At 33.2% G+C, this 12,334-nt stretch overlaps 2 protein-coding genes across 5 annotated transcripts in view; both read left to right on the top strand.

Moving 5' to 3' along the window:
- Window positions 1–9,440, top strand: part of MRP (Multidrug-Resistance like Protein 1) — a 29,838-nt gene extending 20,398 nt beyond the window's left edge. For 2 of the 4 annotated variants that reach the window (XM_085203646.1, XM_085203645.1), the window contains exons 19-26: window positions 1,953–2,173; window positions 2,789–3,006; window positions 3,318–3,516; window positions 3,723–3,821; window positions 4,132–4,334; window positions 5,089–5,303; window positions 5,729–5,895; window positions 6,301–9,440. In XM_085203646.1, coding sequence (XP_085059772.1) covers window positions 1,953–2,173; window positions 2,789–3,006; window positions 3,318–3,516; window positions 3,723–3,821; window positions 4,132–4,334; window positions 5,089–5,303; window positions 5,729–5,895; window positions 6,301–6,495 — 1,517 coding nt within the window. In that variant the 3' untranslated portion in view covers window positions 6,496–9,440. Of the gene's footprint in view, window positions 1–714; window positions 939–1,952; window positions 2,174–2,788; window positions 3,007–3,317; window positions 3,517–3,722; window positions 3,822–4,131; window positions 4,335–5,088; window positions 5,304–5,728; window positions 5,896–6,300 lie in introns of all 4 variants that reach the window. The other 2 variants (XM_085203643.1, XM_085203644.1) reach the window with 1 other exon arrangement.
- Window positions 9,441–10,594: 1,154 nt separating this feature from the next.
- On the top strand, window positions 10,595–12,281 carry LOC146528900 (uncharacterized). Its single transcript, XM_085203649.1, has 3 exons — window positions 10,595–10,795; window positions 10,929–11,079; window positions 11,165–12,281. The coding sequence occupies exons 2-3, from the start codon at window positions 11,035–11,037 to the stop codon at window positions 11,615–11,617; spliced, it is 498 nt and encodes a 165-aa protein (XP_085059775.1). The 5' UTR covers window positions 10,595–10,795; window positions 10,929–11,034; the 3' UTR covers window positions 11,618–12,281.
- The last annotated feature ends 53 nt before the right edge of the window (window positions 12,282–12,334 follow it).

Raw genomic sequence — 12,334 nt, 5'->3', positions numbered from 1 at the left:
TTAAAATAATGAATACATTCTTTACAAGTTGGAAATTATTTATATTGCTACGTCTTCATGTGTAATATTACGTGATAATACGTTCAACGAGGGGTCGGCAACTAATCATCGCATGTTTTAAAAACATATTATTATTTATTATAATTATAAATCTGCACGTTTCTCTATTTTTAATTAATTTTATTATTTGTAGCATTTTTTCTGTATATTGTGATAAAGGTAAAGATTGCATGACCTATATAGTAATAAAATTAAAATTGATAAATCGAAGAGGTCTGTCTGATTACTATAATAATTAATATTGACCGTAGCTTTAGTTACATTTGTCTAATATAACAACAATAATTATAAAATCATTTAATATTTAATTGCGAAAGTTCTTGGTATCTACATATATCTTTACAAATTTAAACGCTAGCTTTGTGGAACAAAGACAACCGTCATATTAGCTTTAAAAGAGTATGGACCAAAGTGTAGTACATTGGTGTATGTTTCTCCTCCCAAGAAGATGTTATGGTCATTCTAATTCAATATGTAGTCTAATGCTGTACGAATTTGATATTCATTGGGAATTAACGTATAACTTTTCATTTCGCGGGAGGAGTAATCCATAAAGGCCCATTTCTTTTGATTGCGTCGTCTTAAAAGTTAGATTATTGTCTGCCCCACCTGGGGGTACGGAACTACATGTATATATACGTGGGGGGTGCGCAGTGGCGTCGGTGTCGGTGTCTTCTCTGGCGCTGTACCTGGGCACACTGGCAGCGGCGCGCGCGTTGCACGCGGCGTTGCTGGCCGGCGTGCTGCGCGCGCCCTGCATCGGGTTCTTTGACTGCACACCTGTGGGCCGCGTGCTCAACCGCTTCAGCAAGGACGTGGACGTGCTCGACAACGTGCTACCCATGACGCTGCGCGGCTGGACCTCCTGCTTCTTTGCGGTACGCGCCTCGGGCCTATTCCTAGTCAACTTCGAATCTACTTTGTATTAAAATATATTAAGTATATAATATGTACTACAAATTAAATTGTATTATAAAATTATGAATTGTTGTATCGTTGTTATTGATGATTTCATGAAAACGTTGTTGTACCACATCGTAGAATCGTCAACCTTTGGTTGATTGGTCATATCGTAATATATAGTAACCTTATGTATGTATAAATACAGTGTTTAAGTGAAAACTAGTTTTAACTAGTTACTTGATTATATAGTTAAATGTTAATGATTCAACGATATAATGAAATCGTTAATTATCAACCTGAAGTTGACTATTTATAAGTCTTAGCCACCTAGTCTCTAAATATGTATATGAGTTATCTTTTGATTTTGATAAATGTATTTTATTAAACTTTATTGTATGTAACACTTATGAATCTTCACTCTTATTTTTTTTAAACTAGCTTCTACTACGTAGTCATATAGTCTTGCAACTTTCGTATATTCTTGGCTTGCAAACTACTGGCACTATATATTAATATACCAGTAACCATTTCTACATTCCATCTTTATCCATTAATAGCAAAAGTTAAGATTTACAAGTGACCGCACCGTATGCTGTACTCTGAATTTTATTTATTCTTCTTTAAATAAAACAAATACGGGTACATTTGCAAACAAAATGTATTTGGGATCAGTTTATTGTTGTGCGATTGTTGAGTATTTGTTTGTTGTCCGCTCACCAGCCACCTCACTGTTGTACCACCCGTATTAGAATGACAGATCAAATAAAATTGCTTGCATTTTTTATAAAGCCTGACAAATTAAGTAGTCGTCACGTCTGTAGAGCATGAGATTTTTCATAGCGTTCAAAATGCACTATTCACATTTATTCGCCTTCGATACCGCTACCGTTACTTCAGTTAATAAACGTAAACAATGTATTCATTATAAATGTCAGGACGAAGACGTTATTGTAATACGTTAATTTTGATGAAGGAGGACGTTTTTGCAGCGATAGCGTCATTTTTCGCGGATTTAATGCCATATTTGGCGTGCTGGCGGGCGGCGCGCGTCCTTCACGAGATGTTGTTGGACAATGTACTAAAAGCACCATTGCAATTCTTCGAAGTGACTCCGGTTGGCCGGATTCTGTCTAGGTTTTCCAAAGACGTGGACGTCGTGGATACGTCGCTCCCGTCGCAAGCCTCTGACGTCATATATTGTGCGTTCGAGGTAATTCTATTTTAATGTCGCGTTTTTTTTTCTTGGTGGGTACTTATTGTGCTTTGTTGTTTCATTTTATTTAATTCGGTTATTTTCTTTTATATAATGGAGTCTTATAACTACGAGCGCCCGAGTCGTCGTTACTATTACGAGTATACTCGTATACTCCACACAAAGCGATACTTCCAGTAAAATTGCACAGATAAAAATATAATGCTTCATAATAATATTTTAAAGGAACGTGTTATTAATAGGAGGATTTTTACCATGATAAACATAAATGTGATAGGGTACACTTTGTTAACCATTGCTTTTTGCTTCCTGTTGGACTTTAGGAGCTTTTCTTTTAAACATAGGCTATGTATGTATACTTTCTCAAAAAGTTTATATGCAATGTGTGTTGAAATAATAATGACTGGTGTAAACTGATCCCAAGGTTTGTTTTGGTCTACTTATTTTCTGTTTCACAAATTTATTGCACAGCTTCAAAAATATACTATATATATTCACGCGGAGTCACAAAAAAATAATGCTTTTTTAGAAAGTGCAGCGTTCAACTGTAATTAATAATCATGTAGGCATTGCACATTGCCTTGTTGTTAAAATATATGACGTTTCTCGCAGGTTCTGGGTACTTTATTCGTGATAAGTTTCTCAACACCGATATTCTTGGCTGTAATATTGCCAATCGGTGTGGTATACTACATCATACAACGGTTCTACGTGGCCTCTTCTCGACAACTCAAACGACTGGAATCAGTGTCAAGATCACCAATTTACTCACACTTTGGTGAAAGTATAACAGGAGCCACTACGATTAGAGCATACGGAGTCACTAAAAGGTACATGTATCTTTTTTTATTACATAATAATCACAGGAACCCCCTATAAGAATTCCAAAGATGATAATATGTTTTATTTCAAAGTAATTACAGTTATAATTAGAAATCAAAGGTTGCAATTGATTAAATTAACTTTGATTGTATTTCGAAATATAATTCATAAATATATAACAACTTTTAGGCTTTCACTAAAACAAAGAGTATTAATTTATAATCCACAACAAAAATGTATTTTTTTGATCCTCAAACGAACATCCCTATGTACTAGGCAATCGGTAAATTATAAATAACATCTATATTAATCAAAACAGATTCATTGAAGAATCCGAACGAGGCGTGGACCACAACCAAGCATGCTACTACCCAAGTTGTATAGCGAACAGATGGCTGGCCATACGATTGGAGATGATCGGCAATCTTATTATATTCTTCGCCGCCCTTTTTGCTGTTCTCGGCCGCGACACTATCAACCCTGGTCTAGTAGGGCTCTCCGTCAGCTATGCTTTACAGGTGCTATTTTGTACTTCAATATTCATTCAAATTTAGGTACAGTAGAGTGTCCATCATCTGCACTAGTTGGGGGACTTGTGTGTTCGGAAAAAAGTGTTTTTTTGCTTGTGAAATATTGAAGACTTAAAAAATACTTTATTGTATAAATTTTTATATTCATGATTACTCAAAAATTGTAATATATATCATAATTTACTATTTTCCAGGTCACACAAACATTAAATTGGCTTGTACGGATGACATCAGAAGTGGAAACCAATATTGTAGCTGTTGAAAGAATAAAGGAGTACGCAGAAACAAAACAGGTTCCTTTATCTTTTTTCGATATACCATTGGTTTGAGTATTTTAATGTAACAGAAAACCGTATCGAATAAAAACGCGATTGTTGTGGGTTTAGATCTCGGCTTATTTTCTTATTTTGATAATAAAAAGTAAAGCATTGAATTCCGTCACATGCAACACCACGAATTTAGTCTGATAGTGGATAATGTAGTGTTGTAGCACTATGGTTGTCACTTAACATACATTGTCTTGAATTTGAGTGGCAAATGGGGAATGAAATTTATTAGTAACATTCTCTCTGCTCACCTTACCATGTGCGTAATTATATACAGGAGGCGGCGTGGTCCGTGGGCGCGGGACCAGGCGCGGCGTGGCCTGCCACGGGCGCGCTGCAGCTGGAGGCGCTGTCGCTGGGCTACGGAGCGCGCGCGCCAGCGCTGCGCCGCCTCACGTGCTGCGTGGCGGCGCGCGACAAGCTGGGCATCGTTGGCCGCACCGGCGCCGGCAAGTCCACGCTCACGCTGGGCCTCTTCAGGTACCACCGCTGGCATATGCCACTCTTCTTCACTTCTCTACTTTCATGGTATTACACTACGCATTTTGAGGCGGTTTTCTTTAATAAACAGAGTGATTCGTATAGACATTTTCATTACACATGAATATTGTACAAAATTTATTAACTAAATGCAATTTACGCCTGCGTGATCCTAATCTATCTACATATATAAGATTTTAAGGTCACTTTCGATTGAAAGGTCACTCACTAATCACGAAATCTCAGAAACTACAAGAGCTAGGAATCTCAAATTTTGCATAGGAGTTACTTATAGGACGTAGGTGCTCGCTAAGATGGGAATTTGCAAAATTCGACTTCTAAGGGGTTGTTTTTGGGGTTGAAAATTTGTATGAAACTTCGTTACTACAAATGCTAGGAGTCTCAAATTTTGCATGGACGTCACTTATAGGACGTAGGTATTCATGGAGACTGAAATTAATAATAACGCAGTTCACGCAGGCGAAGCCGCGGGCGGGCCGCTAGTAAATAATAAAATGTACCTTTATAAATTTTGTATAAATATATTTTTGTATATAAAAACCTAATGAAATTGCCATAAAGCTCATTGATCAGAATACTTACAATGCTATGTTATTTTATATATAAAACAACTTCATGCTTTTCCCACATAACAGAATGAGCTGGAAACACCTAGTGTCAACACTCCGTTTCAAGTTTTCTCTCCAGTTATAAATGAGACAATATAAAAACGCTTAAACGTTGTGTTTAACAGAATAGTAGAAGCGATGAGCGGTAAAATCCTAATAGATGGCGTCGATATATCCACCATCGGCCTCCACCAGCTTCGTTCGCGGATTACCATCATTCCACAGGACCCGGTTCTGTTCTCGGGCTCGCTGAGAATGAACCTGGACCCCTTCGGAGTGTACACTGATGACGAAATCTGGCGGTCGTTAGAACTAGCCCACTTGAAAACTTTTGTGCAAGGTATATACTTTGCTCCTATTAGTTTTGTTTATATTATATAAATATTTAAAGTAATAAAATATTTTATTAAATTTATTTGTAATTAAATTTATAAAATAAATATAATTTAAAATTTTATTACTTCAACAAATTTTGATTAAATTTAATGAAATAATTTTTTTAGATCCACATTTTATCTTACATATAAGATAAAATGAGGTAAGCAGAGACAACTTGGGAACCTAATGTTCCCTACTTTACGCCAAATTATTGAGTCGCATTGAGTAGAGAGTGGCTGAACTCAACGCCCCACTAAGCCACGTCATCAAAGCGAGGAAATGAAAATATGAAATATTTCATTCTCCCGAGTGGGAATGGAACCCACAATGACGGCCTCATCTACTTATTTCTAACTAAATAAAATGAAAAATATTTCCTCCATACAGGTCTCCAAGCAGGCCTCCTCCATGAAATATCGGAAGGTGGTGAAAATCTATCAGTGGGTCAGAGACAACTGGTGTGCCTCGCGCGCGCGCTCCTTCGCAAGACGCCGTTGCTGGTGCTGGATGAGGCCACCGCGGCCGTCGACCTCGAGACCGATGAACTCATACAGGTACCTTAGACCCCACAGGACACCTAGTGGGTTGGATTTATTTATAATAATAATTTATCGGTCAAGATAAGTGAGTTTTCTTGAACCTATGTCTTACATTTTTACTCAAAGTCTGATATTACTAGCGTCGCGTTTTAAGAATTTAGAAATCATCTACAAATGACGTCACACATAGGGACAGACAAAAATACATAAAATTTGTTTGACGTAGTTTGTGAATGGTCAACACCACCTAGCACATAGTGCCTCTCAATATACTCTTAATTGGAGGACAAAGTGTTAATTGTTTATTTCCACCTGACGTATGGTCATAAAAAAACCTTTGAATTTTATACATATCAGTAGCTACATGATTTTTTTTATGATACTTTTAGACTTTTTCTTATTAAAACATTTTTTTTTCAGAAAACGATAAGAACCGAGTTTGCGTCATGCACAGTACTGACTATAGCTCACAGACTCAACACCATCATGGATTCTACAAAGGTTATGGTATTGGATAAGGGACAGTTAGTAGAATACGCGCCTCCAGAGCAACTGTTACAAGACAAAAACTCTATTTTTTACAGCATGGCCAAAGACGCCGGCCTGGTTAACTAACAATAAATACAATTGTCAATTTAATATAAAAAAATAATAATGAACCCGTCGCACTCAACAATTATTTATACTTTTTATTATTATTATTTTTACAATTTGGCTCGCTGACATTTATAATCTGTATTTCTTTTGACGTTTTGAAAACATGGCAAGGGTTGCCGCATGTTTTTGTCTTTTATATTGTTTTAGTGAAAATATTCATTAAGTACTGAACACGGACACATGCTATAAATCTAAACTTATTTCAGGAGAAATAGCATTTAGTATATAACATTGGCAACCCTGTTATAATAATTTAGTAATTTTCTTTGTAATAGATCCTACCAAGTTATAAATAAGCATTTTTTTTGAGGATCTTTAAACGTTATTTTCTTTTATATATATTGCTAAATATGTAATTATGGTTTTTGCGAATGATGCGCAATTCCTGTATGTATCTATGTACGCATTTTAAAAACATGTGTTCATTAAATATCGTATTATATCGATGTGCCTGATGCGATATAAAAAAAGACATAAGAACCGCGTAAATTGAGTCAAAATGGCGCTGCTTTCTAGTTATGCGATAAAACAATTTCTCAAGGAAAGAACCACCGCCATCTTGGATCTCCTTACGTGGTACGCACTAAACTAGTATTGTAAAAAAGATTCCACATAAGTCTTTATCGTCGGAAGTATCGGTATGTTGAGGATAGTTTTCTACGTATTTTTTTATACACATTGTATATTAAAGCACAATATGGGAGTTGAGGGCCAATGGTATATTAAAAATCAAATTGTGCTAAGATTTGACACGACAGAATCGCCATTTTTGCCATTATTATAGTTGATTAGAGATTATAATTTTACTTGTAATGTGAAAGTTTTTATTACACTTAAGATTATGTCATATCAAATTTTACGCAATTAGAAGCAATTATTAATGGCAATAAATAAATATCCGAGTGTGTAGTTACCACTTCAAACCGCCCATAATTTAATTTTATGTATATTTAATTTTAATTTCTTAATTAGAGTACTTAATTTTGAATTGTATTATTATGTACATGCAAATAATCGTTTATAATTAACAAGGCAGCACTCAATAACGTGAATTTATTTGTTATAAGGTCTATGGCAAAAATGATGTAGTCTTTTTTATAATTTTAATAACTACAATGTGCATAGAGATTTTATTAGATATTAAGTAGTTTAAAGGCTTTTCGTATGTGTTTCATAAGTTTGTACTTTTTGGTGTGCTTAAATATAACTGTGTACTTATTGCAGAACGTTATTATATTTCTGTCAGATAATGACGATTTTTATTAATGCTGGCTCGAGTGACTTACGGCAACAAAATATAAGATAATGATTTGTCATGAACGTTACATATGCTTTAATTTTAAAATAATATGTCCTTAATTAGCATTTCGTCAGCTTAATTTCAAGGTATGACTGTGAACTCGAATTTGTGGATTCGACTCCCTCTTAGGGGAATAGATTGTTGTCATTTCCCCACTCTGGTCACACAAAGCAAGGCCTTGAATTCAGTTATTACTATCACGTCTCGCAAATTGGGTGTAGTGAACGAGCGTCTTAATTGTAGGTTCTCTCCGCCTACCCTGCTATATGCGGAGGACAATCCACGCTAAAAAATCTTTTAAGTATATTACATACTAGCAATAACTATCACCTGTGATCAAAGTTCAATTATCGCCATGTTATATATCTAAATAGTTTACATTAAATACATTAATAGGTCACAAGTTAACGAATGCATTTTATAGACACGTTTATAATGTTGAGAGGTTATTGCAAAGTAATTCATGCCTTTATTGTAACTTTTTGTAATTTATTATAACCATATTAGTGCTAGTGACATTTATATATCAAATTGTTCATTAATTATTTTTAATTTCTGTTTTTTTTATTAATTAATTAATTTCTGTTTTTATTATGTAAAAATAGATGTGCACGATAAGAAATTCATTTAACTAAATATATTAACTAACATAATTGGATGAATGATAAGGAACGATAACATAGCTGTTCATTATTACGTAATCATTTCTGTATTATCTTCAATTAGACCTTTATAATCTTAACGAACACAAATAAATCTAAATACAATATATAAATATTTTTGTATTCTATTGACAATTAGCTCAAATCTTAAGCATATTTAACATAATTTGGCGTTAAGTTCCGCCACTGAATAGACAATGTCTCGGAATTGGGACGGTGCGTAGACGGGATACAGCGTGAAATAAAAAAAACAACAAATATATAACGAAATAATTCAAAAGTTCACCTTTCCATTTAAAATTTAATATACAGTTGACCCTCCTTGCACGTCAAGAATGTATTAATTTCTCTATTAGATTTTAAATTTATGATTAATATTTTATAGTCCTAGTTGTGTTGTTAGTTTAAGTTAACTGAACAAATTTGATCCGATAAAATATACATATTATTCCTTTGAAGCATGTAACAAATATTCTGTGGCCAGTTTTATCTCAGACGCCATATTATACTTTAAACTCTACCATGGCCTTGTAAATTTTTATTATTCGGGTAAGTTAAAAATGTAAAAACATTATTAGATTTAGTGTTTTCAAAAGATTAATCACTAAGCTTTTTTTTCTAATGAAAAATATCATAATATCCACTGGATAACAAATAAGTATAACATATACAAATATATTTCAAAATAATAAATACATACAATTTCGAATAGGGCAAATCTCAAAATCTTGCCCATTTATATTATTGATAAACTTTTTTTCCCTATAAGCAACTATAAATAAAATTTTGAAAAAATAACACAATACAAATACAAAAACTTAACTTAGCATCTTTTAATTCGTTTTTTATATAGAAAATAATACATATTTCGAAGAATTACAATTAATGTTTATTTGTTATAATAAATATTCACAATACAGGAATAAAATTATTTGTATTGATTGAGTTGTTTACATTCTTACCTATTTAGTTTCATACCAGTTCTATTTTAAAAAAAAGGTGATAGTCATTTTTCTCATTATCATGCATATTATACGTAAAACAATATCAACTAATATAAATTATTATTGTTTCATACAATAACATTCAAAATAAGGGACAATAAATTCTGGGGTGGCACTATTCATTTTAAAAAAAACTTATGATACCAGTAGTTCTTATCATAAGTACCCTATATATATATATATATAGACTCACAGGCTACAGCTATGTGAATAATGCTTTCTATGTTATTTAATTAGAGGCCAGTCAGGCAGAGTGAACCTAGTGATAAGAAATTGCTTTCCCCCACTTTCCTCTTTATTTTTCGAGACATTGCGTATTGAGTGACCGAACTCAACGTCGGGCTTTTGCGTTAGTGCCAGAGCGAAGACATTAAAATATTAAAAAATCATAGTTCATTCCCTTGAGTGGGGTCGAACCCACACCCTTGCCACACCCTGCGCCACGAGCACGACGACCTCAAATTTAAAATTGGTGGAACGCTTAGACGCTTGCGGAACCTCAGCAAGCGACCGCAAGCTTGCACAATTTGCAAACGCTTCAATTACATTTATACGCTTGCGAGAGATATTGAAGATATTTCAGCTCATGCGTTAGGACTTAATATGTAGATTATGTAAAAAAATATAAAAAGTCTGGCAGAAAATTAATTAAGGTTCTGTTTGATGTTTGTTTAATTAAAAAACCGTCACTGGACTGGATCCACAGAACACATTTACTGACTGGATCGGTGACAAGCCGCTTGTCGATGTTTTTATTTGATGTCCAATATCGATTTAACGTTTCGATATATCAGGAACAAGGATTGGCTACGTTTGTTTTAACTTTTCTGGCACTTACATGTAATGATTATCACAGTAGCAATTACTTCACTATTTTCAAAAACATAAGGTTTGATATTAATTTTAACTATTATTTGCACTTTTAAAATAAAAAAAAATAAATTCACAAATAAACTTATTTATTCGTTTTTTTTGTTGGTTTTCATGAGGAATAACATTAATTAATAGAAACTAAGTGTTGAAACACTATTTTAATAATTATTGATTTTTTTAATACAACACTTACCAACTTACACTTACTTACAATACAACACATTTGTAAGGTGGAATTTGTGCGATGTCTCGAACAAACTGAATTTAATCGAAGATCTTGAATCAAGATTCAAGAATATAATTTGATGACTTTGTCAAACTGACATCTGAATTCTGTTTTAACAAAATGTAAATAACAATATTATTAAAAATTTACCAATTAATTCTCGGTGCTGCTAAGGAACATATTCTCTATAGAGGTATTGACTTTCTGTATCAAAGCTTAAACTTATATGTTTGGCTCTTTTGTTCTACCTATTTGTATTTTAAATATCAATGTAGCAAGTATGCTATGCAAATCTTATTTTTTAAGTAATTTTTCTAAACTTGCAGGACGTACACTTATTATTTAAACATAAAAAAAATTGACCTCACGTGACAAAGTTATCTGCACGAAAAGGTGCCCCACACAAACGGTCGTGATACAAATAATTAAGAAATGGATATAATATTCAATTTGCAATCTGAAGATGATTTTAAGATAGTAAGTCTTTTAGTTATAAGATTTTAATGTTAATGTATTTAATGCTTGTAATTTTCTGATTAAATTGTTATGCTTACATTTTTAGGTAATAGAAGATTTAATCCAAAACTTATACAATGTAAAATACTATAATGCAATTTTAGATAAAAGTACCATTTTTGCAGCCAAAGAAGAGTTGAGAAATTTAATCTTTGAAAGCAATGTTGATAAAGAACTGTTAAATAATAAATTATTAGCCAAAGCCTATAATACTCATAAAATACAAATGCTATTACGTATTATTGAAAAACATCAGGACAAATTGATATACTTGGCATTAGTTAATCATAATAGTGCATTTGGTGAAGCAGTGGACAGTTTTGATTGGGGTTTAAAGCTGGTGTATGGAACGAGTGAACTGAAGACTTTATGTTATCCTGTACTTCAAATTGCATTGACTAATATTCATAAGTCTGAAATAAAACACAGAGTATTTGATGTTAGTAAAGACATGTTATGTAAAATGATTGATGCTTTAGAAAACACAGACACTTTATAATTCAAATATAAAAAATATGTATGTGATATTACATTCTTTTTATGAATCCATGTTTCAATGTGCCGGACTTGATAGGATTGTTTTGATATTAGACTTTATGCAGACTACTCTTTGTTGTATTAGTTGTATTTTGAGTGGAAGTGGAGACTTGTCTTTTGCCCACTAGTGGAGGGACTGACAGATTTTCTAGTCTTGATGCTTGTTGGTGTAGTGGTGATTGGTGAGCATTAAGTTATTGTTCCCAGAGTTCTTGGAAGTATATAAGGTTAGTAGTAAACAGATATAAGGTAAATGTACGGGAGTTTGGCAGTTTAAGGCTCTTATAACTTTAAAGGTTATATGATTTTACAAATTTTTCTGTGATCAAAATGAGTCTTTTGGCAGTAATTTGATGTATGAATTATGCGGTTTAACTTAAGTTTAATTTTGTATTAATTTATTTGCAGACCTCTTGTTTGAAACCTACTTCGTGATAAAATTTAGCTCTGTTTCTAACTTCGTGAATTTGTGTCCCCTATTTCGGGCCACAAGCTTTACCCTGCGAGTAAGGTGTTATAATAAAAAAAAATAAACACCTTTATAGGTTTTGATTGTAAAGAATTCGTAAATGAAAAAAATTTGTTTAGATCAGCTTAACGATATTAAAACTTTTATTAAAAAAAAATTAAATTAAATCAAACTAAATCAGCTTCACGCTGTATCCCGCACACAGCAGGG

The sequence above is a fragment of the Heliconius melpomene genome, chromosome 19 (genome assembly GCF_056956725.1).
Source record: "Heliconius melpomene rosina isolate 202511_hmr_F chromosome 19, ASM5695672v1, whole genome shotgun sequence".
Taxonomy (NCBI): Eukaryota; Metazoa; Arthropoda; class Insecta; order Lepidoptera; family Nymphalidae; genus Heliconius; species Heliconius melpomene.
Note: the sequence above shows the minus strand (reverse complement) of the source record. Positions and strands in the feature narration are given on the sequence as shown.

Bases quoted from the DNA above. Each gene is read 5' to 3' on its own strand.
- LOC146528900 (XM_085203649.1), top strand. From the start codon at position 11,035: ATGGATATAATATTCAATTTGCAATCTGAAGATGATTTTAAGATA. The intron at 11,080-11,164 runs GTAAGTCTTTTA...TTACATTTTTAG, and splicing joins CTGAAGATGATTTTAAGATA to GTAATAGAAGATTTAATCCA.